The sequence below is a fragment of the Erinaceus europaeus genome, chromosome 3 (genome assembly GCF_950295315.1).
Source record: "Erinaceus europaeus chromosome 3, mEriEur2.1, whole genome shotgun sequence".
In the NCBI taxonomy this organism is placed as follows: Eukaryota; Metazoa; Chordata; class Mammalia; order Eulipotyphla; family Erinaceidae; genus Erinaceus; species Erinaceus europaeus.
Window position 1 is genome coordinate 183,136,330 of NC_080164.1, and position 24,716 is coordinate 183,161,045.

The 24,716-nt window shown below is 56.2% G+C and overlaps 1 protein-coding gene across 2 annotated transcripts; it reads left to right on the forward strand.

Moving 5' to 3' along the window:
• The first annotated feature begins 23 nt into the window (after positions 1-23).
• On the forward strand, positions 24-24,716 carry ZBTB49 (zinc finger and BTB domain containing 49). 2 transcript variants are annotated; one of them, XM_060188546.1, is made up of 7 exons: positions 24-127; positions 4,678-5,507; positions 9,269-9,315; positions 18,265-18,338; positions 20,006-20,088; positions 20,906-21,067; positions 23,981-24,716. In XM_060188546.1, exons 2-7 carry the CDS (start codon positions 4,730-4,732, stop codon positions 24,487-24,489), a joined length of 1,653 nt encoding a protein of 550 aa, XP_060044529.1. In that variant the 5' UTR covers positions 24-127; positions 4,678-4,729; the 3' UTR covers positions 24,490-24,716. The 2 variants fall into 2 exon arrangements, with proteins under 2 accessions (XP_060044529.1, XP_060044528.1); XM_060188545.1 differs by lacking the exon at positions 24-127 and adding an exon at positions 2,400-2,597.

Genomic DNA, 24,716 nt, shown 5'->3' on the forward strand with positions numbered 1-24,716 from the left:
GAAGCCAGAGCGTGGGTCCGACCGTCCGAGGGGGCGTGGTCGCGATGGTTCCGCGAGCGGCCGGTGCCCGCCGGCGGCGCTGAGTTGGCGGGGCGGTGAGGCTGCGGGGCTACAGCGGCCTCCGCGGGTAAGGCGGGCCGGGCGGGTGCGTGCGGGGCCCGCAGGGCGCGGGGGGGGGGGGGTGGGACGCGGAGAATGTGGCTGCATGGGGGGGGGGAGGGCGGAGTTCCGGGGGGCCTGGGGCTGTGTCTGGGACCGCTGACCTCTGACCCCCTGACCCCTGACCCCTGACCGCATGGGGCTCCCCCGACCCCGGTCGGCAGACACCCCCCCCCGCCCCGCACAGGACCCCGGACACGCTGTTTCCGGCCGTGCAGACCCCGCCCCGGCCTCCCCCACCCCCCCCCCCGCCGGCCCCGGTAGAAGGGAGGGCGGGCTGGCCGTTACTGTTATTCGTTATTGTTGCGGGGGGGGGGGGGGCTCGCTGCCCCAGAGCGCTTTGCGGCAGCCTCCTCAATCTCACTGTTGATTGGATTTTACTCCGTGTTGCCTCCAGGGTGCTCGCCGGGGCGACTCGCTGCCCGCACTAGGAATCCAGACCCAGGGCTGCTGGAGGAGACCCAGTGTGGGCCCCATTGTCTCGCCCTTGTTGTCTGTCTGTCTGTCTGTTTTTTAATTGTTGTTGTTGTTATTATTATTGTGGTGGTGGTGGTGGATGTCGTCGTCGTTGTTGTTGGCTAGGACAGAGAGACATGGAGAGAGGAGGGGAAGACAGACAGAGAGGGGGAGAGACAGACAGACACCTGCAGACCTGCTTCACCGCCTGGGAAGCGACTCCCCCTGCAGCTGGGGAGCCGGGGGCTCGAACCGGGATCCTCACGCCGGTCCCTGCGCTTCACCCGCTGCGCCACCGCGGACTGCCACTCGTTTTATTTATCTATTTTCCTCCGGGGTTATTGCTGGGCTCGGTGCCTGCAACCCATGAATCCACCGCTCCCGGAGGCCATTTATTCCCCCTTTTTGTTGCCCTTGTTGTTGTAGCCTCGTTGTGGTCATTATTATTACCATTGTTGATGTTGTTCATTGTTGGACAGGACAGAGAGACATGGAGAGAGGAGGGGAAGACAGACAGAGGGGGAGAGAAAGACAGACACCTGCAGACCTGCTTCACCGCCTGGGAAGCGACTCCCCTGCAGGTGGGGAGCCGGGGGCTCAAACTTTGCACCACACACTTTGCACCACTTGCGCTTAACCCACTGCACCACCGCCGACCCCCCCCACACACACACTCGTTTTATTTTAAAGAGACAAGGAGTCGGGCGGTGGCGCAGCGGGTTAAGCGCAGGTGGCGCAAAGCACAAGGACCGGCGTAAGGATCCCGGTTCGAGCCCCCGACTCCCCACCTGCAGGGGAGTCGCTTCACAGGAGGTGAAGCAGGTCTGCAGGTGTCTGTCTTTCTCTCCCCCTCTCTGTCTTCCCCTCCTCTCTCCATTTCTCTCTGTCCTATCCAACAACGACAACAACAACAATAACTACAACAATGAAACAAGAGCAACAAAAGGGAATAAATAAATAAAAATAAATATTAAAAAAAAATTAAAAAATAAATAAATAAAGAGACAGAGAGTGAGCGAGCCCAGAGCTCTGCTGGGCTCTGGCAGATGGTGGTGCTGGGGGACTGGATCCCGGGGCCTCAGAGCCTCAGGCAGGAGAGTCTTTTGCAGACCCCCTGTGCTGCCTCCCCAGCCCCCAGCCCCCAGCCGCCACCACCCATCCCACAGAGACAGACAGATGGGGAGAGAGAGAGGGGGGACGCACCCCAGCACCCCAGCACGAAGTCCCCTCCACCCCAGGGTGGCGCAGGCCTGGACGTGGGCAGCAGAGCAGGTGCACCCGCGGGAGGGCTGTCTCCCCAAGGTCCTGGCTTCACCCCCGTCCTGGAAGCCCACCTTGCCCTCCCATCTCCTCCTCCCCGGCCGAGAGTCTGGGGACTCTGCAGCCCCAAGGGGGGGGACCAGCTCCTGTCCCTCGGCCCGACATCCCCTAGCCAGTGCTCAGCGCCCCTCTCGTGTCCGCGGGAATGTGGCTGGGGAGGGTGGCCCAGCCGCCGGGTCATCCTGTCGCAGGGTCACTCCCCTTCCTCTCGCTGGCAGCTGCCACCAGGCCACAGGTTGGGTCCCCAGCAGGCCTCCTGCCAGGCCAGGGCAGGGTCTGCTTTGCCTTGCCCTGCCCCTTCCCCACCCCAGCCCTCCCCTTCAGGGGTAAAATGCGCTCATCCATCCGGTCTGTCCCCACGCTGCCACCCAGCATGGACAGTCCTCTCCAGGCTCGAGGGGTCGGCTAGCTGCCCAGGGCCACACACACACCCCGCGTGGACCGTGGTCGTGCAGGGGCAGCCTCCCCACCGTCACCGTCTGTCCTCCCGCAGGTCCTCGCCGTTGGAGCATGGACCCCGCGGCCGCCCACAGCCGCCACCTCCTCCAGCAGCTGCAGGAGCAGCGCATCCAGGGCCTGCTGTGTGACTGCATGCTGGTGGTGAGGGGCGTCTGCTTCAAGGCCCACCGCAGTGTGCTGGCTGCCTTCAGCCACTACTTCAGGTGGGCGGGGCGGGGACCTCAGAGACACACACACACACACCCCGCCACCATCCAGGGCCCTGAGGTTGTCCCTTTAGAAGGCCTAGTGGGGGATATGCCATGTGGAAAACTGGGAGATGTTACACATGTGCAAACTGCTGTGCTTACTGTCAACTGCAAAGCATTAACTCCCTAATAAAGAAAAGAGGAGAAAATTTAAAAAGAAAAACCAAACCCTTTAAGGAGGACTGACAGCTGTCTGGGTACAGTCCCTCTCAGCATGTCAGTCCTCTCTGTGTGTTTTAATTTGACCTTTTCAGGAGAGAGAGAGAGAGATCCCTGCTAACGTGTTGTATAATAAGAGGCCAGCAGCCCAGGCTCTGGGCCAGCTCCCCGCCCCCAGACCCCAGAGCAAACTCTGCAGCCAGGAGCGCTGGGGGGGCTGGGGGGTGGGTAGGGGCCTTGCAGCCCCACGGGGTCTGTCTCCTCCCCGCAGCTGTGATGGAGAAGGGAAATGAGGCGCTGGGAGCAGTGGAGATGCTGGTGTGAAGCCCCAGGGGCCAAGACCAGCCATCCTGTGCAATTGACTGAATCGGCGGCCTCTGCTTCCTGGGGCCTTGTGCCAGCACAGTTTCCCCACTCCGGGCCACTTGTCTTTTTTCTTCTTTCTTTCTTTTTTTTTTAATATCTTGTTAATTTATTGGGTAAAGACAGAAACTGAAAGGGAAGGGAGAGATGAGAGAGAAAAGGGAGAGACCTGTAGCCCTGCTTCAACAACTCATAAAGCTTCTTCCCTGAGATGGGGAGCTGGGACCTCAAAGCTGGCTGATTGCTTATGCCAGCGTGTGCTAGCAGCCCCCTCTATTGCAATCATTTTTTTAAATTTATTTTATTTTATTTTTTAACCAGAGCACTGTTCAGCTTTGGCTTATGGTGGTGCGGGGGATTGAACCTGGGACTCTGGGGGCCTCAGGCATGAGAGTCTGCTTGCTATCTACCATATGCATTATGCTATCTACCCTCCGCAGTCTTTTTGTTTTAATACTTATTTATGTATTCCCTTCGGTTGCCCTTGTTTTTTTGTTGTTGTTGGATAGGACAGAGAGAAATGGAGAGAGGAGGAGAAGACAGAGGGGGGAGAGAAAGACAGACACCTGCAGACCTGCTTCACAGCCTGGGAAGTGACTCCCCTGCAGGTGGGGAGCCAGGGGCTCAAACCTGGATCCTTATGCCGGTCCTTGCGCTTTGCGCCACCTGCGCTTAAGCCGCTGTGCTACCGCCCGACTCCCTCGATTATACTCTTTAAATCTTGGCATTTAGAGGGTGGTGATTTTGAACAGTAACAGTGTCATTGGATTCTCAGGCAGAGAGACTGGACACCCCAAGGCTTTAGTGCAGGAAGCCGTGTCTGTGCTGCCTGCAGACCCAACCGGACTCGTGTCCACAGGAGACGGGGGCCCGGGGCACCATGGCGCTGGCCTTTATACAGTGACCACCTTCCCACAGTCACTACAGCCACCAGCTGCACAGGGCCCTGTCTCTCCTGTGTGTACAGAGAGTGCACCTTGTCTGGCTGGTCAGCAGATTCTCAGGTCACTTGGGTGACAGCAGGAGGAAGCTCTGTGTGTGCCGGGGGGGGGGGGGGAGGCAGGTGGCCGCCAACTTGTTTTTCTTTAACTGAGAAGTGAAGCCCGGCTTTTCTCTTTAAGAGCTACCCCTCAGGAGTCGGGCGGTAGCGCAGCGGGTTAAACGCACGTGGCGCCAAGCGCAGGGACCAGCGTAAGGACCCCGGTTCGAGCCCCCGGCTCCCCACCTGCAGGGGGGGTTGCTTCACAGGCGATGAAGCAGGTCTGCAGGTGTCTGTCTTTCTCTCCCCCTCTCTGTCTTCCCCTCCTCTCTCCATGTCTCTCTGTCCTATCCAACAACGATGACATCAACAATAACAACCACAGCAATGAAACAAGGGCAACAACAGGGAATACATAAATAAAGCGCTACCCCTCGCCCACCTGGGCAGGAACGCCCAGCACCAGAGGCGCCCTGGGCAGTGGGCGGGCAGCGCCGACCCCCATGCCGACCTGGATCCCCCATCTCTCCCCAGGAGCCTCTTCCAGAGCTCATCGGGCCCCAAGAACGACGTCTTCCACCTGGACATGAACAGCGTGAGCGGCATCGGGCAGCTGCTGGACTTCATGTACACCTCGCGCCTGGAGCTGAACCGCGACAACGTGCAGGCCATGCTGGGCGCGGCCCGGAGCCTGCAGGTGCAGCGCGCCCTCAGCCTGTGCCAGGCCTTCCTCTCCTCCGACGCGCCCTCCGGCCCGCCGCCCACCCAGCCGGCCCCCGATGGCCTGGACTCGGGCTGCCCGGAGCCGCCTCCCCCGCGGCCCAGCTACTACCGCAAGCTCAGGAGCTTCTACAGCAGCGCGCAGCGGCCCCGGCCGGCCTCGGGTCCCTGCCCCGGGAGGCTGGCACCGGCGGGGCAGCCGGGCACCGTGGACGGCCCCCAGCCCGCAGGTGATCCCAGCCCGGCCCCCGCCCCCGATGGCCCCGGCCCGCCGCCCGCCAGGCCGATGAGGCTCAAGAAGGCCGTGCACCTGAAGAAGCTCAATTTCCTCAAGGCCCAGACACCCGCCGAGCGGATGCCCGTGCCCCCCGCAGGTGCCCCTCCAACGGAGGGCACGGAGCCTGCCGCCGGGGACGACGGCGCCCAGAAGGGCGGCCCCCAGGACTCGGGAGAGAACGAGAGTGGGGAAGCCGGCCACCCCCGGGACTCGGGCCACCTCCCCGAGACGGTCAGGCCGGAGGACGCCGAGACCCCCGGAGACCAGGCCCCGATCCCCCCGGCGCAGCGACAGTACGCGTGCGAGCTGTGCGGGAAGCCCTTCAAGCACCCCAGCAACCTGGAGCTCCACAGGCGGTCTCACACAGGTACCCCCACCCCTGCGCTCGGCTGCTGTTCCCAGAGGTGTCGGCACCCTCCCTACCCACCCCTTCGGGATTCGAGGCTCGTTTATTTATCTGGGTTGGTGAGACAGCCGCCTGCATGGATGGGGCATCTACCTGGGGGCATCGTGGTGTCTCTCTGCCTCTGTCTCTCTGTCTGTCTGAAAGTCGGCCAGGTATGATGAAGCTGAAATGACAGCCAGAGGAGGAGGAGAAGGAGGCTGATGGGGCTGGGGGACACCAGAGAATCTCTTTGGAGAGAGAAGGGGAAGCAGAGCCCCCCTGTGACACCGGCGATGCTGGCGGTCAGACTCAGGACGCCTCCTGGCCTCAGCTCCTTTACACTTCGGGGCAGCGTCTCCTGAAGAATGATACTGCAAGCTGTGCAAATTCTTTTTTTATTTTATTTTATTTTATTTATTTATTTATTCCCTTTTGTTGCCCTTGTTGTTTTATTGTTGTAGTTATTATTGTTGTTGTTGTTGTTGGATAGGACAGAGAGAAATGGAGAGAGGGAGGGGAAGACAGAGAGGAAGAGAGAAAGACAAACACCTGCAGACCTGCTTCACCGCCTGTGAAGCGACTCCCCTGCAGGTGGGGAGCCGGGGTTCGAACAGCTTTTTTTTTTTTAAATATTTATCTATTGACTTGTTTTGCCCTTGTTTATTGTTGTAGTTCTTGTTATTGAGGTCATCGTTGTTGGACAGGACAGAGAGAAATGGAGAGAGGAGGGGAAGACAGAGAGGGGGAGAGAAAGACAGACACCTGCAGACCTGCTTCACCGCCTGGGAAGCGACTCCCCTGCAGGTGGGGAGCCGGGGGCTCGAACCGGGATCCTGACGCTGGTCCTTGCGCTTTGCACCACCTGCACTTAACCTGCTGTGCTACCGCCCGACTCCCACAAGCTGTGTAAATTCTTTTTTTTTTCTTCTACAGATTCTTTCTCAGAGCCAGTTTCAGTTGTTAACTTCACTTACCGTTTTCTGTGCTAAACCTTCCCCCTGTGAAGAGATACAGCAGCTGTGAGCCTAGACTTCAGTGTTATGATCTCTCAGTCTCTCCCTCTCTCTCTATCAAGAATGAAAGAGAGAGAGAGAGAGAGAGAGAAAGGGGGAAGGAAGTTATTCTGATGTAATCTAGATTTCAAGTTCATGCTAACACAGAGAAGCTGTATTTAGTTGTCTCTTTAAAATTTTGATTTTTTTTATAAGCACAGATGAACTCAGACTAAACTCATTGAATTTGATTTGACTTTTTTCTTTAAAATTTATTTATTTACTCATTACCGGTTTTATTATTTGTGAGAAAGATAGGAGAGAGAAAGAACCAGACATCACTGTGGTACATGTGCTGCCAGGGATCGAACTCGGGACCTCGTGCTGGAGAGTCCAAACAAAGCTTATTTTATCTGCCCCCAGAATTCATTCGGGCTCAGTGCTCGCACTAAGAATTCATTGCACCAAGCGCAAGGACCCGCGGAAGGATCCCGGTTCGAGTCCCCGGCTCCCCACCTGCAGGGGAGTCGCTTCCCAGGCGGTGAAACAGGTCTGCAGGTGTCTGTCTTTCTCTCCTCCTCTCTGTCTTCCCCTCCTCTCTCCATGTCTCTCTGTCCTATCCAACAACGATGACATCAATAACAAGGACATTAATAACTACAACAATAAAACAAGGGCAGCAAAAGAGAATAAATAAATAGGTATTTAAAAAAAAAAACAACAAAAAGAATCCCTTGCTCCTGGCTGCCCTTCCCCCCCTTTCATTCTGTAGGACAGAAAGACATTGAGGGAGAAAGAGAGACACCTGCAGACCTGCTTCACTGCTAGTGAAGCTCCCTCCCCACCCCCCACACAAGGGGAGCAGGGGCTCGAACCCGGGTCCTTGTGAGTATCCTTGCACATAGTACAATGTGTGCTTGACCAGGTGTGCCACCGCCCGGCCCCTTTCTTTAAGATGTCTATATGTCTATATTTTCTTTTAATAAGACACCAGAGCGCTGCTGGGAACTGCATCTGGGGCCCCTGAGCCTCAGGCATCAAGGCTAGTGTGCGCTGTCTGCACCTCCTCAGCCCCGGAGTTACTAAAGTGATTTAGATTCCGAGTCTTAGGAAAGATGATCTGGGAAGCAGAAGGTAAGTTTTTCATATACATGCATCTCTTTAAAAAAACAAAACAAAACTTCCCGCCCGGCAGCCCTGCAGGAGCCGCTGAATAGTCCGCCCGGCAGCCCTGCAGGAGCCGCTGAATAGTCCTAGGGAACCTCAGAGCCAGAACACGGGTCCAGATTCTAATGGCCAGCAACTTGGAAAAGCAGAAGACATTCTAGCCAGGGAATTGTTATCTCTGAAGTAAATAAATAAACATTTGCTTACTAACATGAGAGAAGACAGCGAGAACCAGAGCATCACACTGGCACATGGTGGAGATGCCGGGGATCCAACTTGGGACCTCGTGCTCCCAAGTCTAGCTCCCTGCTCACTCGCTGCACCACCTCCCAGGTTCCCTGAAGATGGGCAATTCTCAGCGACGCCTCCTCACCTGAGGGGGCCGTCGGGAGGGGCGCAGGGGGCCGGGATCTTCAGAGACTGCTTATTAGAACCAGTGGTGCACATTCAGGGAGGCACCGTGAAGCCTGACTCTGAGGGGCTGGTTCCCTAGAGACTGGCTGGGTCCGCTGAGGCTTCTCCGCATAGCAGGGGCCGTGACTGCCGCTCCCCCGGGGCTCCAGTGCCCCCCTCGGAGTGGCCCAGGCAGAGGTGAGGAAGTCGGTTCCCACCGGGGCTGGAAGGCGGTAGAAAGAGCTGCAGCACTGACGCCCTCTCGAGAGGGTCCGCATCCCCGGGCGCAGATGGGAAGGAACCCCTCATCCTGCTGGCTGCTGTCAGCACAGGGCCGGGCAGCGTACCCGGTGGAGCAAACATGTCACTACATGCGAGGACCCCCATTGGGGCCCCTGCTCCCCACCCCGGGGGGGAAGCTTCACGAGCAGTGAGGCGGGCCAGCAGGTGTCTTATCTTTCTCTCTGTCCCTGTCTCTTCTAAACTTCTCTCTAATCAAACAGAAAGCGCGGGGGGTGGTCACCGGGAGCAGTGGATGCACAGTGCCAGCACCGCACCCTGGTGGCAATAAAAAAAAAAAAAAGGAAATTGTGATCAGGTGGGGGAGGGGTCTGGTAGAAGGACAGGTGATTTGAGGTCTGTGCTGCTGGGCCAGAAAGCTGACTTTGGGGCTGGGTTAAGCGCACACAGTGCTGAGTGCAAGGACCCAGGTTCAAGCTCCCCCGCCCACTCCCCACCTGCAGGGGGTCCACTTCACAAGCTTCAGAGCAGGTCTGCAGGTGTCTGTCTTTCTCTCCCCCTCACTGTCTCTCTGCCCTGTCCAGTACAATGGTGAAAATGGCCACCGGCAGCAGTGGATTAAAAGTGCCAACACTGAGCCTCAGCAATAACCCTGGAGGCAGAAAAGGAAAGGAAGGAAAAGTGACTGGCATTTGACTTTTCCCTGAAGGACAGAAGTATCCAGACCAGGCTTGGCAACACCTGGTCCCAGCAGAGATCTGCAGCTGGGTGGGGGGGTGGCTCACCGCTCAGAGAAAGTCCATGTGGCCTCCCATTGTCATCTGCCGGTCGTCAAAGGACTCAGGCCGCGCACGCACACACATGGCATGCATCATGGCCCTGTCTGGAGGGTACAGTCGTACAGTCCCACGTTCCCCGGTCTCACACGCTATTGTTTTGTTTTTGTTCCAGGTGAGAAACCTTTTGAATGTAACGTTTGTGGCAAACGTTTCTCTCAGGTGGGGATACTCTCCTTTCCTTTCATGGCGGGAATCCTACAGTTGGTTTTGAAATTGATTCCCAAAAAGCCCTAAACTGGGGGCCTGGGAGCACAGCCTCCGATGTCTTTCAGGAGACGAACTGCAAGTTCCTTAGAGAGAGAACCGGAGAACAAAAGCCACCTACAGAAAAGAAGCCCGTAGGCTCCCCCAGCACCTCCCCCTCCCCCGCCCCAAGTTTGCCTTCCGCCTGAGAGGCGTTCTGGGGAGAAGTTCTGCAGACACGGTGGCTGAGGGCCCCGGTGGGTGTCCTCTTCCTGGGGGTGAGGCCGGAGGGGGTTGGGGTGTCGGGGAGGTGTGTGACTGGAGGCGAGTCGGAGCTTGAGAGAGAGTGTCTGTGTCATCTGAGGGTGAGAGAGACAAGAGTGAGGATGCAGAGACACCCTGCGCGGTAGAAAGCGGGGTTGGGGGTTCACTTTTCTTGGCCGCCTTTACTGCCTCTGAGCTGCATGAAGAGCCGGGGCTGGGGAGGCCTGGGTCACACGGGGATGTGAGGACAGCTGGGGAGGGGTTGCCGCCACTAGGCGGACGCGGGTGTGCAAGGTGAGAGACTCGGTGCGGGCTGCACCGTGGGCCCCGTGTGCAGCCCCTGGCCATGTGCAGACTGGCACCAGGGGGGCCCAGGCCTTGGCTGTCAGGCAGCGAGTCCCCAGAGCGGAGAGGTGGCTTCTTCCCAGCCCGGCCCAGGGTTCCTGCCTTTGCAGCCTGCCCTCTGGAACACTGACTTGCTCACCCCCCAGGCTGGCAGCCCCTGCGGAACGTGTGGGGTAAAGGCCGAATGGCACAGAGCTGGATGCCAGTGTCCCATCACTGTCGCCCCTTCCTTTGCCCTTGGTCCTCTCCCTCCCCCCCTCTGTTCTCACGAACCGGTAGTCACCCTGCACCCTGGCCCCCCACCCTAGGACAGACACCTCCTTTGAGGCTTCAGTGTGGTGCCAAGTCTGGGGGCCAGGGTTGGTGGCCGCCGAGGGTGAATGAGAACGTCATCTCTGGGTCCGGGGGCACCAGCCTGCCGGCAGGACGATACCACTCCGAGGAAGCGTCGGGAAGGTGGGGTGGGCATGCTGGTGGGAGAGCCCTGGGCATACCCACCACTTCAGCCACGAGGGGCTGGCTTCCCTCCTTGCTGAGGGGCATTCTGTGCTCTTTTCAGCTCAGCCTTTAGACAGTCATCACGTATCATTGTTATTATTATTATCGTTATTATTTTAAATCTACGTTCCCTAATGAGAGAGCCGGCACAGGTGACACCAGGGGTCGAACTCGGGACCTCATGCTTGAGAGCCCTGCACGTCTACTCAGGGCACCACCTCCCAGGCCACGAGTTTAGCTGGTTCTAAAAGCTGCTGTGTAGGCCCAGGGGGTGGAGCCCCAGCTGAGTGTGCCTGTTACCGTGCCCAAGGACCCGGTTCAAGCCCCCAGTCCTCACCTGCAGTGGGGAAGCTTCATGAGCAGTGGAGCAGGGCTGCAGGGGTCTGTCCCTCCCTGCCTGTCGCCCTCTTCCACCTCGCTTCCTCTGTCTCTAGCCAGTAAGTGAATAAACCAGCTGACCTGGGCGGTGAGCGCAGCTCGCTCCTACCCATCGCTCTAGTTCGTCGGCTGCGTGACGCCAGGCTGCAGGCCGGTGTGCGGCCGTTCCCTCTGGGAGCCCAGCGCGTCCCGTGCGGACCTGCCGGTTCTGCAGCACCGGTTAGAGGAGGAACCGCCCACCGGCAGCAGTGCGGTCATCCTGCGGGCACTGAGCCCCAGCAGTGACCCTGGTGGGGAGGGAGGGGATGCGACGGAGGGATTCCACAGCACAGAAGCTTCCCTCTGTGCGGTGGGGGCTGAGCTCGAACCCAGACCTCCTCGGTGAGCTGCGGCCACCGTGACCGGCCACGACGGCAGGGGCCGCTCACTCGGTGACCGCTCGCCCAATCTGGTGGTTCTGCTGGCAAAATCTGGCTCCGACCTCCTTTACGGAGCAGTTTGCTTGGAGCTGAGCTCACTCCCTCCCTCCCTCCATCAGTGCACTTGAGCTCTGCCAGACAGACGCAGACGCAGAGCCCAGGCTGTGGCTTCCCCACGGCCCCTTCTGCCTGTTGGTCAGTCTGTCTGTCTGTCACCAGACCACTCTTGTGCTTAGGGTGGTGCTGGAACCTGGGACCTTTGATGCCCTGGGCATGAAAACCAGTTTCCATAACCAGGATGTTCTCTCTTCCCCTAGCCCTCTACTTGCTTCTCTGTGTTCTCCCTCTCTCCCTCTCTCCCTAGCCCTCCACCTGCTTCTGTGTATCCTTCTCTTTTTCCCTCCCTCTCTCCCTCCCTCTCTCCTCTCTCCTTCTCTCCCTATCCCTCCACCTGCTTCTCTGTATCCTTCTCTTTTTCCCTCCCTCCCTCTCTCCCTCTCTCCCTGTCTCCCTAGCCCTCCGCCTGCATCTCTGTAACAGCGAGTCAAGCTGCTGGGTAAGGGACTCGTGGTAACGAAGCCAAACCTCATTTGCAGATGCCGGCGGAGCACCTCGCTGGCAGGGACCTTGCAGATGAGGCCGGCATTGCCTTGGCGTTGGTTGCCCTGCCGCCTGCCAGTCCCCGCAGCCCTCACCACAGCTCCTCTCCTTCCTTTTGGCCACTGGGGCTTCTGTGCCCGCACAGCACCACCACTCCGGGGAGACTTTGTTTTGTCCTTTCATTAACCAACAGAGACACCACAGCACTGTCTGGCCCCTCACGGTGCTCCCCTGCATGTGGGAAAGTGGGGGCCCTCCCAGGGGAGCCGTCTCCCAGCCCCATAAGTGTGGTGTCTTCCGAGACGCACCCTCTGCTTGAGACATGACTAGGACCAGATTCTCCAAAATTGAAAGCGTCATCTCAAGAGCAAATACTTGGCGTTGGGCTGTAGCGCAGCGGGTTAAGTACACAAGACACAAAGCACAAGGACCGGCATAAGGATCCCGGTTCGAGCCCCCAGCTCCCCCCCTGCAGGGGCGTCGCTTCACAGGCGGTGAAGCAGGTCTGCAGGTGTCTGTCTTTCTCTCCCCCTCTCTGTCTCCCCTGCCTCTCTCCATTTCTCTCTGTCCTATCCAACAACAACAGGGATTAATGTTTTACAGTCGATGGTAAATACAGTAGTTTGTACACGCGTAACATTTCTCAGTTTTCCACACAACAATACAACCCCTGCTAGGTCCTCTGTCATCCTGTTCCAGGACCTGAACTCCCCACCCACCCCAGAGTCTTTGACTTTGGTGCAATACACCAACTCTAGTCCAAGTTCTGCTGTGTGTTTTCTGATCTTGTTTTTCAACTTCTGCCTGTGAGTGAGATCATCCCATATTCCTCCTCCTGTTTCTGACTTACTTCACTTAACATGATTTCTTTAAGCTCCATCCAAAATAGGCTGAAAACAGTGAAATCACCATTTTTACTCTGAAAATGTCCAATAGTTCTAGTTTATCTGTCTCCTCATTTAGCTCCCTCATGTCTTTATTGATTTTCTGCCTGGATGACCTGTCAAGTTGAGAGAGTGGGGTGTTGAAAAAATATATTCTATCTATATCAATAAATGTTAATGGCCTGAATTCACCTCTTAAAAGGCAGAGAGTAGGAAGATGGAGCAGAAAACATAACCCAACAATATGTTGTCCCCTTCTGTGACTGTGTTGCTGTGAATATATTGCTGTAGCTCTTTCAGTAGACGTCTGATGTGTTTAGATGGCTTCTCATTGGGTGCATAGATGTTAATTGTTAAGTCCTCTTGATTGACTGATCCTCTGAACACTAAGTAATGTCCATCACTATCTTTTTAAATTTTATTTATTTTAAGGTCTGTCTGGTCAGATATGAACATAGCTGTTCCTGCCCTTTTTTTCTGGTCCATCGGCTTATATGATAGTTTTCCATCCTTTCACTTTGAGTCTGTGTTTGTCTTGTTGAATTAGATGGGATTCCTGCAGACAACATATTGTTGGGTTATGTTTTCTGATCCATCTTCCTACTCTCTGCCTTTTAGGAGGTGAATTCAGGCCATTAACATTTATTGAGATAAATAGAATATATTTTTTAAATATTTACTCCTTTTTGTTGCCCTTATTATTTTATTGTTGTTGTTACTGATGTTGTTGTTGGATAGGACAGAGAGAAATGGAAAGAGATGGGGAAGACAGAGAGGGGGAGAGAAAGACAGACAGACACCTACAGACCTGCTTCACTGCCTGTGAAGCGACTCCCCTGCAGGTGGGGAGCAGAGGGCTCGAACCAGGATCCTTACGCCGGTCCTTGCGCTTTGCACTTAACCCGCTGCACTACCCGACTCCCAGACTGAAGATATTTCAATGCCACTATTGTAGATTTTTAATTTTTTTTAATATTTATTTATTCCCTTTTGTTGCCCTTGTTGTTTTACTGTTGTGGTTATTGTTGTTATTGATGTCATTGTTATTGGATAGGACAGAGAGAAATGGAGAGAGGAGGGGGGAGACAGAGGGAGAGAAAGACAGACACCTGCTGACCTGCTTCACCACCTGTGAAGCGACTCCCCTGCAGGTGGGGAGCCGGGGCCTTGAACCTGGATCCTTACGCTGTTCCTTGTGCTTTACGCCACCTGTGCTTAACCCGCTGCGCCACCGCCCGACTCCCGCTGCCAGACTTCTATCAGCCACTCGGGAGTAGATGTGGGCTTCAGCCCCAGGAGTCTCTCCATAGGCTCCTCTCTGTCCACGAGCCACACGTGTTTTCACTCACCGGTGACGTGGGCTCCCAGAGTAGTCCCAGTCTCGTCTTATTGCAGTCTCCCATGACCTTTGATGTTCCTTGTTCTTTAGAGAAGTTTCTCAGCTGGTTAGAGCCGGAGGTCTGGGCAGAGTTGTTGTGGTCTCTGGATGCTCTGGTGATATGGTGGGTTCCCAGAGTAGTTCTGGTCCTGTCTTGTTGCGGTCCCAGGTGGTCTCCTTTGATATTCCTACTTGACGGAGGAGAGGAGAGAAACGCAGCTGCTCTGGTTCGGATTATCTTAAGGATATGTATAGTTGCCTCTGTGTAATGGTGAAGTTACCGATTTGTCTTACCTTTTTTTAGTATTGGATAGAGACCACCAGAAATCCAGAGGGAAGGGGGAGATAGAGAGGGAGAGAGACAGAGAGACACCGGCAGCCCTGCTTCACCACTCGTGAAGCTTCTCCCCCTGCAGGCGGGGACCGGAGGCTTGAACCTGGGCGCTTGAGCACTGTAATGTGTGCCCATTCGCTAGACTTTTAAACCTTAACCTATTTAATCATCTTTTATACCATTTATGAGATCAATATGTGCTCCTGTGGTCCAGGAGGTGGCACAGTGGGTAAAGCTCTGGACTCTCGAGCATGAGGTCTTGAGTTCAATCCCTGGCAGCACATGTACTAGAGTGATGTCTGGCTCTTTCTCTGTCCTCCTACCTTTCTCATTAATAAATAAATAAAAATCTTTTTAAAAAAATATGTGCTCCTTCCTCTGGGGAAAATTAATTATCTTCATTATGTATTCCTAGTATAAAGTAGCTTCAGAAAATGTCCTTTTTTGTTACTAAAATTTAAGTGGGAGACCATTCACTGATGGCTGCTTTGAAAACAAGTAGTGGTGATGCATCTTAAGAAGAGAAATGCTAAGAGTTGACTCTACATTTTTTTGGATTTTTTTTCTTATTTATTTCCGTTTGTTGCCGTTGTTTTATTGCTGTAGTAATTATTATGATGTTGTCGTCGTTGGATAGGACAGAGAGAAATGGAGAGAGGACCGGAAGACAGAGAGGGGGAGAGAAAGACAGACACCTGCAGACCTGCTTCACTGCCTGTGAAGTGACCCCCCTGCAGGTGGGGAGCCAGGGGCTCCAACCGGGATCCTTACGACGGTCCGTGCACTTTACCCGCTGCACTACTGCCCAACTCACGCATTTTTTAAAAATATTTTTATTTCTTAAACCTTTTATTACCTTTGTTTAATGGATAGAGACAGCCAGAAATCTAGAGGGAAGGGGGAAGATAGAGAGACAGACACCTGCAGACCTGCTTCACTGCTCACAAAGCCCCCCACCCCCCCGCAGGTGGGGAGAGGGGCTTGAACCCAGTTCCTTGCACAGTGTAATGTGCACTCAACCAGGTGTACCCCCGCCCGCCCCCCTCTGAATGGGTTTCAGTCACAGAGTGTTGTTGGCAGGGTCACTTGAGGCAGGAGGGATCTGGTTCGGTATGGCCCGAGGCGTCAGGCACCCACTGGGGGTCTTCCAACGTGCTCTGCGCACACACAGGAGACAGCTGTCACAGCAGTGCCGTGTGCGAGAGACGGGAGTGTGGACTCACAGGCCAGCACCTGTGCCTGGCTCAGCCTTGTTTGTTTATTTAATTTTAACGTTTGTTATTGGATAGAGCCAGACATTGAAAGAGGAAGGGTGGAGAGAGAGAGAGAGAGACACCTGTAGCCCTGCTTCACCACTCGTGAAGCTTCCCCCCCTGCAGGTGGGGACCAGGTCTTGAACCTGAGTCCTTGCACACTGTAATGTGTGAACTTAGCCGGCTGCGCCACCCACCGCCTGGCCAGTAACGGTACACCCTTATGCAGACCAAAGTTTCTTTCCCTGAATCTTTTTTTTATTATTATTTAGAAAAATACAGTGATGCCTGTAACTAAGGTGATCTGCTAAAATACACAGTGGCCAGAGCAGACCTGGTGCCTGCTTCTGTGCCCAGTGAAGGTTTTGCTGTTTCCTGATGGACACCCTTAAAAGCCGGCTACCTCCCAGCATTTCCCTGAGTTCCTTCTCTTCCTTTGTCTAAAATAGACCGAGTCTGCGGCAGGCAGGGCAGGCCAGGGCATGATAGCGATAGCACAGTGTTTCTGCAAAAGGACTCCTGCCTGAGGCTCCAAGGCTCCAGGTCCAGCACCCCCGTTGGCCAGAGCCGTGCAGGGTTCTGGGCTGAGTCATATTCGGAACATCGGTGTCTTAACTCGGTGATCTCCCAGAGCCCAGTGGCATGGAGAACCTTTCCTGTTTTACAGGCGTCACAAGCAACACTTTTTCTGCTCGTAGTTTTCCGCTCACAGGTCGGCCTCAGACCCGTGGCCGTGAAGCCTCTCTGCGATGGAGTTGGCAGAACGCTGGCCTTGCTCACTGGGCGTGACCACCTGCGGGTCTTGACTCTGGGGTGCCCGGAGGGACAGATTGAGACTCCGCCCTAATTCATGCAGTGGGGAATGCTCCGCTAAATACCTGTGGCATTTTGCCATCTGGACTTCCCCATGCCAGGCAAACTTTAGTTGATCCCCTGTGGATTGAGGCAGTCCGCTTGGCTTCTGGGCCTCACGAGGGGGTAAGCCTCTGACTCTCCCTCACCAGCTCTAGAGGCTAAGTGACTTAGAAAGAGGCATCGGGGAACATTCTGGTACGAACATTCATTTATTTGGAGGAGGGTACAAACCTTTATACTGAGTTAGACAAAGAACATTTTTCGCATATGTCAGAGATTACAGGTTTCTTAAAGGTCAGCTTGCCCCTATGGTAGGGGGCTGGTATGACAAGAAATGATGAGATATGTCGGGCAGTACGCCAGCTTCCCCAGCTTAACTCTGCGGTCTGTTTACATAACCACTAGAACCGCCCTGCCTGCAGGGCATTGGTTTAATGCCCACTGGTTCATACTCCCTTTTTGTTCTGCCCCCTCTCCTAGACACACCCTGATTTCCACCACTCTCTTTTCGCTCCGCCCTCTCTACGTCACATCCTGTTTCCACCCTACTTGGCGAGTATATATACTGCTGCTCTTCTGTTTGAACACACTGGCGAGAGTCCCAGAGTCTCTCTCCTGCGATGCTAGCCCAGCTCGAGTTTCTGATCCCTCTCCCACGCAGCAGCCTAGGTTGGCTCCAGCTGAGTTCTCTCCAACCCAGAGAGCACTTGCTTGAGAAGAAGCACCTTCAGGCTCTCCCGGCAGAGATACATAAAGGTCAAAACGATTAGTCTCCATGATGCAGGCGAGTTAATTATCCAAAGGTATTTGAGAGAAGCATAGGGGTTCAACCAGTAAGGTGAAGTAGAGAAGAAGAAAAACAAAACTTGATGTAAATCACAGATATCAAAGGCCACAAGGAAATAGAATATGGGGGGTCTCACTGCCGGGTACTGGCAGGGGTGTATGATAGAGTGTGTTCTCCTATATGATCAAAAGGTGAAGTGGATGTGTGAACTTTGAGTGAACCCTCAAGCAGGCAGCCATGTGGCCTGCTGCTAGCAGGGGGAACTAAATGTGAGAGGCCTGTAGGCTTTCTGTGAGCTTGAGAGACTAACAAGGAGAAACTGAGTCTGGGAGACTTTTCCCTCTTGGCTCATCTCTATGAGGAGAGAGGCTAACAAGTGGGGTGTCTTTCCAGACCTCCATCCGAGGATGGGAGAGCTCCCCTAAGCTCTGCCAAGCTCTCACATAGTCCCACACCTGGCCACCCCACTTAAGTCCACGCCTCGCCCGGGTCAGAAGGGGCCCTGCCGGCAAAAGCTGCCTGCTGGCCCCCCTGGTTTGCACTTCCACCCAGAGGCAGCAAGGGCGGTCCCCTCAGAGAACGCCCCCGTGCTGTTCAGCACTAAACAATCCCATGTAAGCACTGCTTGGTCGTGGTTCAAGTGACACTCGCCTGTGGTGGCGCAGAGGGAGAGAGACCATGAAAGCCAAGGGGAGAGACCTAGTCAGCGTCAGTGTGAAACCAGAGGCAACCCCCGGGGTCACACTGCCAGGCTGCTGGACGCCACTGGGGAGGTGAGGGTGGGGCGGGCAGCCTGGAGCTCCAGGGCTGCTTCTGAGGGGGCTCCTTCGCCTCCCTCTGGGAGCTGGGCCTGTCAGTTTATAAATGTCTGGGGGGTCGTCTAAGAACCAGCAGGACGCGCTCACTGCTGCTGTGCTCTCTCCTCCGCAGGCCGGGAATCTGCAGACCCACCTGCGCCGCCACTCTGGCGACAAGCCCTACATCTGCGAGGTCTGTGGCAAGAGGTCAGTGCTGCCCCCCGCTCCCCCCCCACCTACGTCCTGCGGCCCCCACCTCCTCCCCCTCGAGCCGAGCCCACAGACTTCTCAGGCCGCACGGGAACGAGCAGAAAGAAATGTTGGTCAAAAAAGCAAATCGAGGGAGGACAGAGGTCTTAGAAAGGAGGTCTTGCGTGAGCCGAGATTGCTGTCTGCCGAGACTTCCCCGAGTGTCTGTGGGACGACACTAGAGTCCCGGGAGGTGGCCTGTGCCGGGACGTGAGGTCTGCGTTGCTGAATGCCACTGCAGGGAAGGGCGCGGGGCCATAAGGGAAATGGTCAGACAGACGCAGGTTCAAACGGGGAGAGACAAGTACAGGGGCAGCTGGTGCCCTGGCTGTAGGAACACACAGGGAGCAGCCAAAATAGAAACTAAGTAAAGTAAGTGTGTGTGTGTGTGTGTGTGTGTGTGTGTGTCTGACTTGATAGTGATTTACAAAATTGTCAGATAACATCAACAGTTCTTTCCCACCCCCAGAGCTCTGTGTCCCCACTCCCTCCACTGGAAACTGCAGTGGTTCTCCCAAGGTCACAGATAGGGGCTGACTGTTATTTCTTTTTTATTTTTCCCTTTGTTGCCCTTGTTTATGTTCTTTTTTTTTTTTTAATTATTTATTTATTCCCTTTTGTTGCCCTTGTTGTTTTATTGTTGTAGTTATTAGTGCTTTTGTTATTGATGTTGTCGTTGTTGAATGGGACAGAGAGAAATGGAGAGAGGAGGGGAAGACAGAGAGGGAGAGAGAAAGACACCTGCAGACCTGCTTCATGATTGTGAAGCGACTCCCCTGCTGCTGGGGAGCCAGGGGCTTGAACCGGGATCCTTACGCCAGTCCTTGTGCTTTGCGCCACCTGCGCTTAACCCGCTGCGCTACCGTGCGGCTCCCTATGTTATTTCTATAGTAAGATTTATATATATTTACCCTTTTTTCCCCCCTGTGGTTCTGCCTTCTTTCTATGTCACACCTACACCCATTGCTACTTCCAAATGTCCTTCTTTTCCTCTCTCTGGGTCCTGATGGAGTTGAAGTTCAGAGCCCTCTGGTCATCTCCCCCTCTGGAAGCCAGGACCCAAATTCTCTATGGGGAGCAGCAGGTGGGAGCTCTGGCTTCTGTCATTGCTTCTCTGCTGGACATGGGTGTTGGCAGGTGGATCCACACCCCCAGCCTGTGTCTGTCTGTCCCTAGTGGGGCAGGGCTCTGGGGAGGGGAGGCTCCAGGACACACGGGTGAGGGCGTCTGCCCAGGGAGGTCAGGATGGCATCATGGCAGCATCTGTAACTTGGTAACCAAAAGGCGGTAAGATATAAAGCAGGACAAAACAGTAAAATTCAACAATAGACAGGAACCAAAAAGTATAAATACAATGATGGGGGGCGGAGAGGGGCTGTGTCCCCATCAGGGTTTCTCCCGGCCCAGGCAGGACACAGTGGCCCCGCCCGGGTGAGCCGTCTCGCCAGCCCCAGCAGTGAAGGTCTTCACGCCGCCTGTGTCAGGTGGCATCAGGCCGCTGCTGAACTCAGCCCTCGGGCCGCAGAGGGTGTCCCCTCCCCGTTCGGTGCCGTGAGGTCAGGAGGTCAGGAGGCTTCGTGGCAGCACCCAGAGGCCCTCAGCCCCACCTCCAAATCCCACAACAGGTTTGCAGCCTCCGGTGACGTCCAGAGACACATCGTAATCCACTCGGGGGAGAAGCCACACCTGTGCGACATCTGCGGCCGAGGTGCTGGGGGGGGGGGCACACACACTGTGCCCTTGTTCCCTTTGGGGGTTGCCCCTTGGGTGAGTTGGCTCCCGAGGTTTCCAGCCTGAACCCTGGATCCGGTGACTCACCTCAGACGCCCCAGGCAGTGAGAGAGGCGTCCAGAGGTGGCCGCATGGCGTGTGTCCCTCCCTGGGGCAGACCTCTCCTTCCGCCTTTTTTTATCTTTATTTCTTTATTAATGTTTTACATGCAACAATAAATACAACAGTTTGTGCATGCATAACATTGCCCAGATTCCCCTATAACAAGACAGCCCCCACTAGGTCCTCTGTCGTCCTTCTTGGACCTGTATTCTCCCCACCCACCCACCCCAGAGTCTTTGACTTGGGTGCAATAGGCCAACTCCAGTTCAGGTTCTACTTGTGTTTGCTCTTCTCATCTTGTTTTTCAACTTCTGCCTCCGCCTTTTTATCGAGCAGGCGCTCTGCAAAACAGCCCGTCAGGTGTGAGCCTCTGAAGGGAGGACACATTGGCGTCATCTCCCCCCGGGCGTCTGCTGCCCGCTGTCACCCCCGGGTCTGCTCACTCCAGCAGATGCCACGGTGACTAGGCGACACCCGACGTGCTCCCAGGGGTCTGTCAGAGGCTGGGGACGGGTGTAGCAGCAGAGGGCAGAGAACCCCTGCCGGACTGTCAGGCATCCCACGGCCGTGACCCACAGCGCTAGATGGTCCGCAACGGGTCCGCGGAAACCAGCGCCGGGAACACACCTGAAAGCGCTGAGCGCGGGGGCATCCAGGCCCTTCCGCCTGACGCCCCTCCGCCCTCCCCCCAGGCTTCAGCAACTTCAGCAACTTGAAGGAGCACAAGAAGACGCACACAGCCGACAAGGTCTTCACGTGCGATGAGTGCGGCAAGTCCTTCAACATGCAGCGCAAGCTCGCCAAACACCGTGTGCGGCACACGGGGGAGCGGCCCTACAGCTGCGCGGCCTGCGGTGAGCGGCCCCTCCACCGGGCCGGACCCCTCCTTCCCCCCCCACCCCACCCCCGTCCCAGGCCCTCGGGTGCTGTGGGCTGGGTGGAAGGCAGTCCTTATGTTTTTTTTTTTATTCATTCATTCATTCATTCATTCATTCATTGGAGACAGAGAAATCAAGAGAGATGGAGACAGAGAGACGCAGCCCTGCTTCACCACTCCTGAAGCTTCCCCTCTGCAGCAGGGACCAGGAGCTTGAACCTGGATCCTTGTGCACTGTGATGTGAGCGCTCAACCAGGTGCGCCACCGCCTGGCCCATCAACAGTTGTTTTTTGATAGAGGCTGAGAGTCAGAGAACGAGAGAGAGAGAGTCAGGCAAGGAGAGACACCTGCATCTCTATGGTTCCTGAAGCTTTCCTCCTGCAGATGGGAATCAGGGCTTGAACCCAGGTCCTCATGTGTGTTAACCTGTGCGCTCTACCTGGTGAGCCATCACCCACCCACCCCCTTTTTAATAGGTTATTTATTCCTTTATTGGATAGAGACAGAAATTGAGAGGAAAGGAGAGATAGGGAGAGAGGCAGAGTTACCTGTAGCCCTTCCAAGGTAGGGAATGGGGGCTTGAACCCAGGACCTTGTGCACTGTAATGTGTATGCTTGACTGCCGGGTTAGCGTGGGGGTGCCTCTTTCCAGGCGCGTACTCTCTGGGTTGGAGAGTACTCAACCGGAGCCAGCGTGGGCTGCTACTCACTCAGCGAAGCGGGAGAGATGACTCAGGAACTCGTGGCGGGGAGGCAGTGCAACGTCTTTATTGATCAGAGAGCCAAGGCTTTTAAAGGGCAGACCCGGAAGTGGCAAGTCGGAAATGGAAATGGCTAGGAAGGGGGCTGGAGAAAGGCAAAAGGGGGCTGGGAAGGTAGGAACTTCCTTAGCAACTGTTGTGAGGGTTTTAACTGATGGGATTAATAATACCCTGCAGGCAAGGAGGGTCTTGAGGGTAGAAAGAAGACAGATCAAAGCAATGGAATGAGTGGGTGGGGATCTCTCAGGCAAAACAGTGATTATGTAGATGGGCCACAGTATCAGGAATGCAGGGTGGATCCACGCAGGGGAGCTGGCTTAATGCCCGACATCTCCCCCTTTCTTTTTATCTAATGACCATAGTATCAGGAATGCGGGGTGCTTTGTGAGGCAGGGAGTCTGATAAGACGGGGCAAACCTTTGGGGTTATTCCTGTCCCTCCTTGCTCAACCTCTCGGTAGAGAGAGAGAGAGAGAAAGACTAACAAAATAGACACAGTCCTCAGGCCAAGCCCTGCCAAGCTCAACCGCATCCTCACAATTTCCCGGACACTTAACCAGGTTCCACTCTGGGCTCTCCGTCCTGGGCCCTGGGAGCCGTTTTCTGGGCAGGTAAACGCTTCAGAGCCCAGATCCAGGGTGGCATAGACCGGCTCCAGGAAGGTCCCCCCAAGCCCCAGGATTTGTGATCACAGCCTCGGGGGTCCCCGGACGGCTGGGCTGGGCCCTGGCAGGATGAGAGCTAATGCAGGAAAGGACTGAGTGGCTGGGGCAGCCCGGCGTTGGGGCCGCTGGGAGGGGGACACTTGCTTGCTGGCTGGCTGTCCTTGGCTTCTAAAATGGGGCAGGGCTTTGGGGACGCCGGCAGCCTCCCAGAAACCTCGGCCGCTCGGAACCAGGACGCCGCCCCACTGGGGGTCCCAAGTGACCCTGATCCACCAGCCGCTGACGTCAGGTTTCTTCTCCCCTCCCGGTGGGGGCCTGCTGTGTGCTGAGGAGCGGGGGCGGGGTGCAGAGAGGGGTCTGTCTTCTCCCGCCACCCCCTCCACCACCCCGACAAGGTCAGCCTGGGGAGGGAGGCAGCGAAAGGCACAGGAAGCTCCACACGCCAGGACCCGGGAGGTACATTCAGTGCTCGTCTCCTGGTCCTCTGAGCTCTGTCCCTGGAGCTCCTGCCCCTGCCTGTGTCCCGCTCAGAGAGGAAGGTGGGATCAGCAGGGGGAGAGCCGACCCCCTCAGCACCTTCTGCAGAGATGCGTCTCCCACTGGGGACTGACCGGGAGGCCCACGGGAGGTCCCAGGGCCCTGCCCCAGTTGGCAGGAACAGGCAGGCATGAACCAGGAAGCAGCACCAGTGTCCGATCACAGATAGGTGACTGAGAAAGCTGTGGTCTAGATACACGGTGGAATATTACTCACCTGTGAAGAAGGATGAATTTGCCTTCTTGACCTCATCTTGGAAGGAGCTTGAAGGAATCCTATGAAGTGAGATCAGCCAGAAAGAGAAGGATGATTCATGGGCAGAAGTTGAGAAATAAGAACAGAAGGGGCAACACTAAACAGAACTTGGGCTGGCATGGGTGTATTGCACCAAAGTAAAGGACTCGGGGGGGTGGGGGGGGGGGTCTTTCGGGTCCTGGTGCTTGATGGTGGAGGAGGACCCAGGCTGGGTGATGGGAGTGTTCTGCAGAACACTGAGTAGTTTAGGGGCCAGGCAGTGGCATACCCAGTTAAACGCACACAGTACTAATCGCAAGGATCCAGGTTCAAGACCCAGGCTCCCCACCTGCAGGGGGGAACGCTTTCTCCCGAGGTGAAGCAGGTCTGCAGACGTCTGTCTTTCTCGCTCCCTTTGTCTCCCCTCCTCTCTCAATTTCTCTCTGCCCTATCCAGAAAAAAATAAAGAAGAAGAAGAAATAAAAAACGGAGTAGCTTTACCGGTGCATAGCCAACTGCGCTTAGAGTAAACCCTTCACTTCAAAAGAAGCCCAGGAGCAGGTGGAGAAACTGTCTCTGGACGCACCACCACCAGGACAGCCCAGACCAGGGGGCCTGGGGGAGGGGAGGGCAGGTGCTGCGGGCTGGGCCGGGTCCGCCCCGAGCCGCCCCCTTGTCTCTGTCCCCCCACAGGGAAGTGCTTCGGGGGCTCAGGGGACCTGCGGCGCCACGAGCGCACCCACACCGGGGAGAAGCCCTACGCCTGCCAGGTGTGCGGCCGCTGCTTCAGCCGCTCGGCCGTGCTGCGCCGACACCGCAGGCTCCACTGCTCGGCCGGCGACGGCGACCGGGGCCCCGACGCGCTTGACGAGCTGGCCCAGGCCATCGAGGCCTCCGACCTGGACAGACCCCGCGGCCCTGACCCCTTCGCCCCGGACGCCGCCGTCACCCTGCTACCTGTGGCGGTCAGCCTCCCGGGACCCCGGCGGCCAGACCCCGCCGCCTTCCCCGGGGCCTCCCAGCCCTTGCAGGCCGACGGTGGGGCTCCGCTGGCCGCCCTGGACGGTCCCTGCGGTGCCCCCGAGGGTGACCGGACACCCGCCTCCACCCAGAGGCCCTCGGACGGCCAGTTCTTTTCCAGCATGACGCTGTGGGGGCTGGCCATGAAGACCCTGCAGAACGAGGGCGAGCTGGACCAGTGACCCCCGGCTGGCCCTGCCTTGCCCGGGGTGGGGGCCGTTCCCCCCAGAGCCCTTGCCTCAGATGCCCAAGGGAAGCACACACCTGTCCGCCCCACTGATGGCTTATTTTTGCATTTTTACACGACTGGAGCCTTGTAGCACTTCGTTATTTCTTGTCTCCGCAAAGGTTTCTGTCTCCGAAAACCCTCGGGGACTCGCCCTGAATAAATCAGAGCTGCCTTTCTGCA

Excerpts from the sequence above, each read along its gene's own strand:
- ZBTB49 (XM_060188545.1), top strand. The coding sequence starts at position 2,446 with ATGGACCCCGCGGCCGCCCACAGCCGCCACCTCCTCCAGCAGCTGCAG. Across the intron at positions 18,339-20,005 it reads TGCGAGGTCTGTGGCAAGAG|GTTTGCAGCCTCCGGTGACG; the intron begins GTCAGTGCTGCC and ends ATCCCACAACAG. Across the intron at positions 20,089-20,905 it reads GTGCGACATCTGCGGCCGAG|GCTTCAGCAACTTCAGCAAC; the intron begins GTGCTGGGGGGG and ends CCCTCCCCCCAG.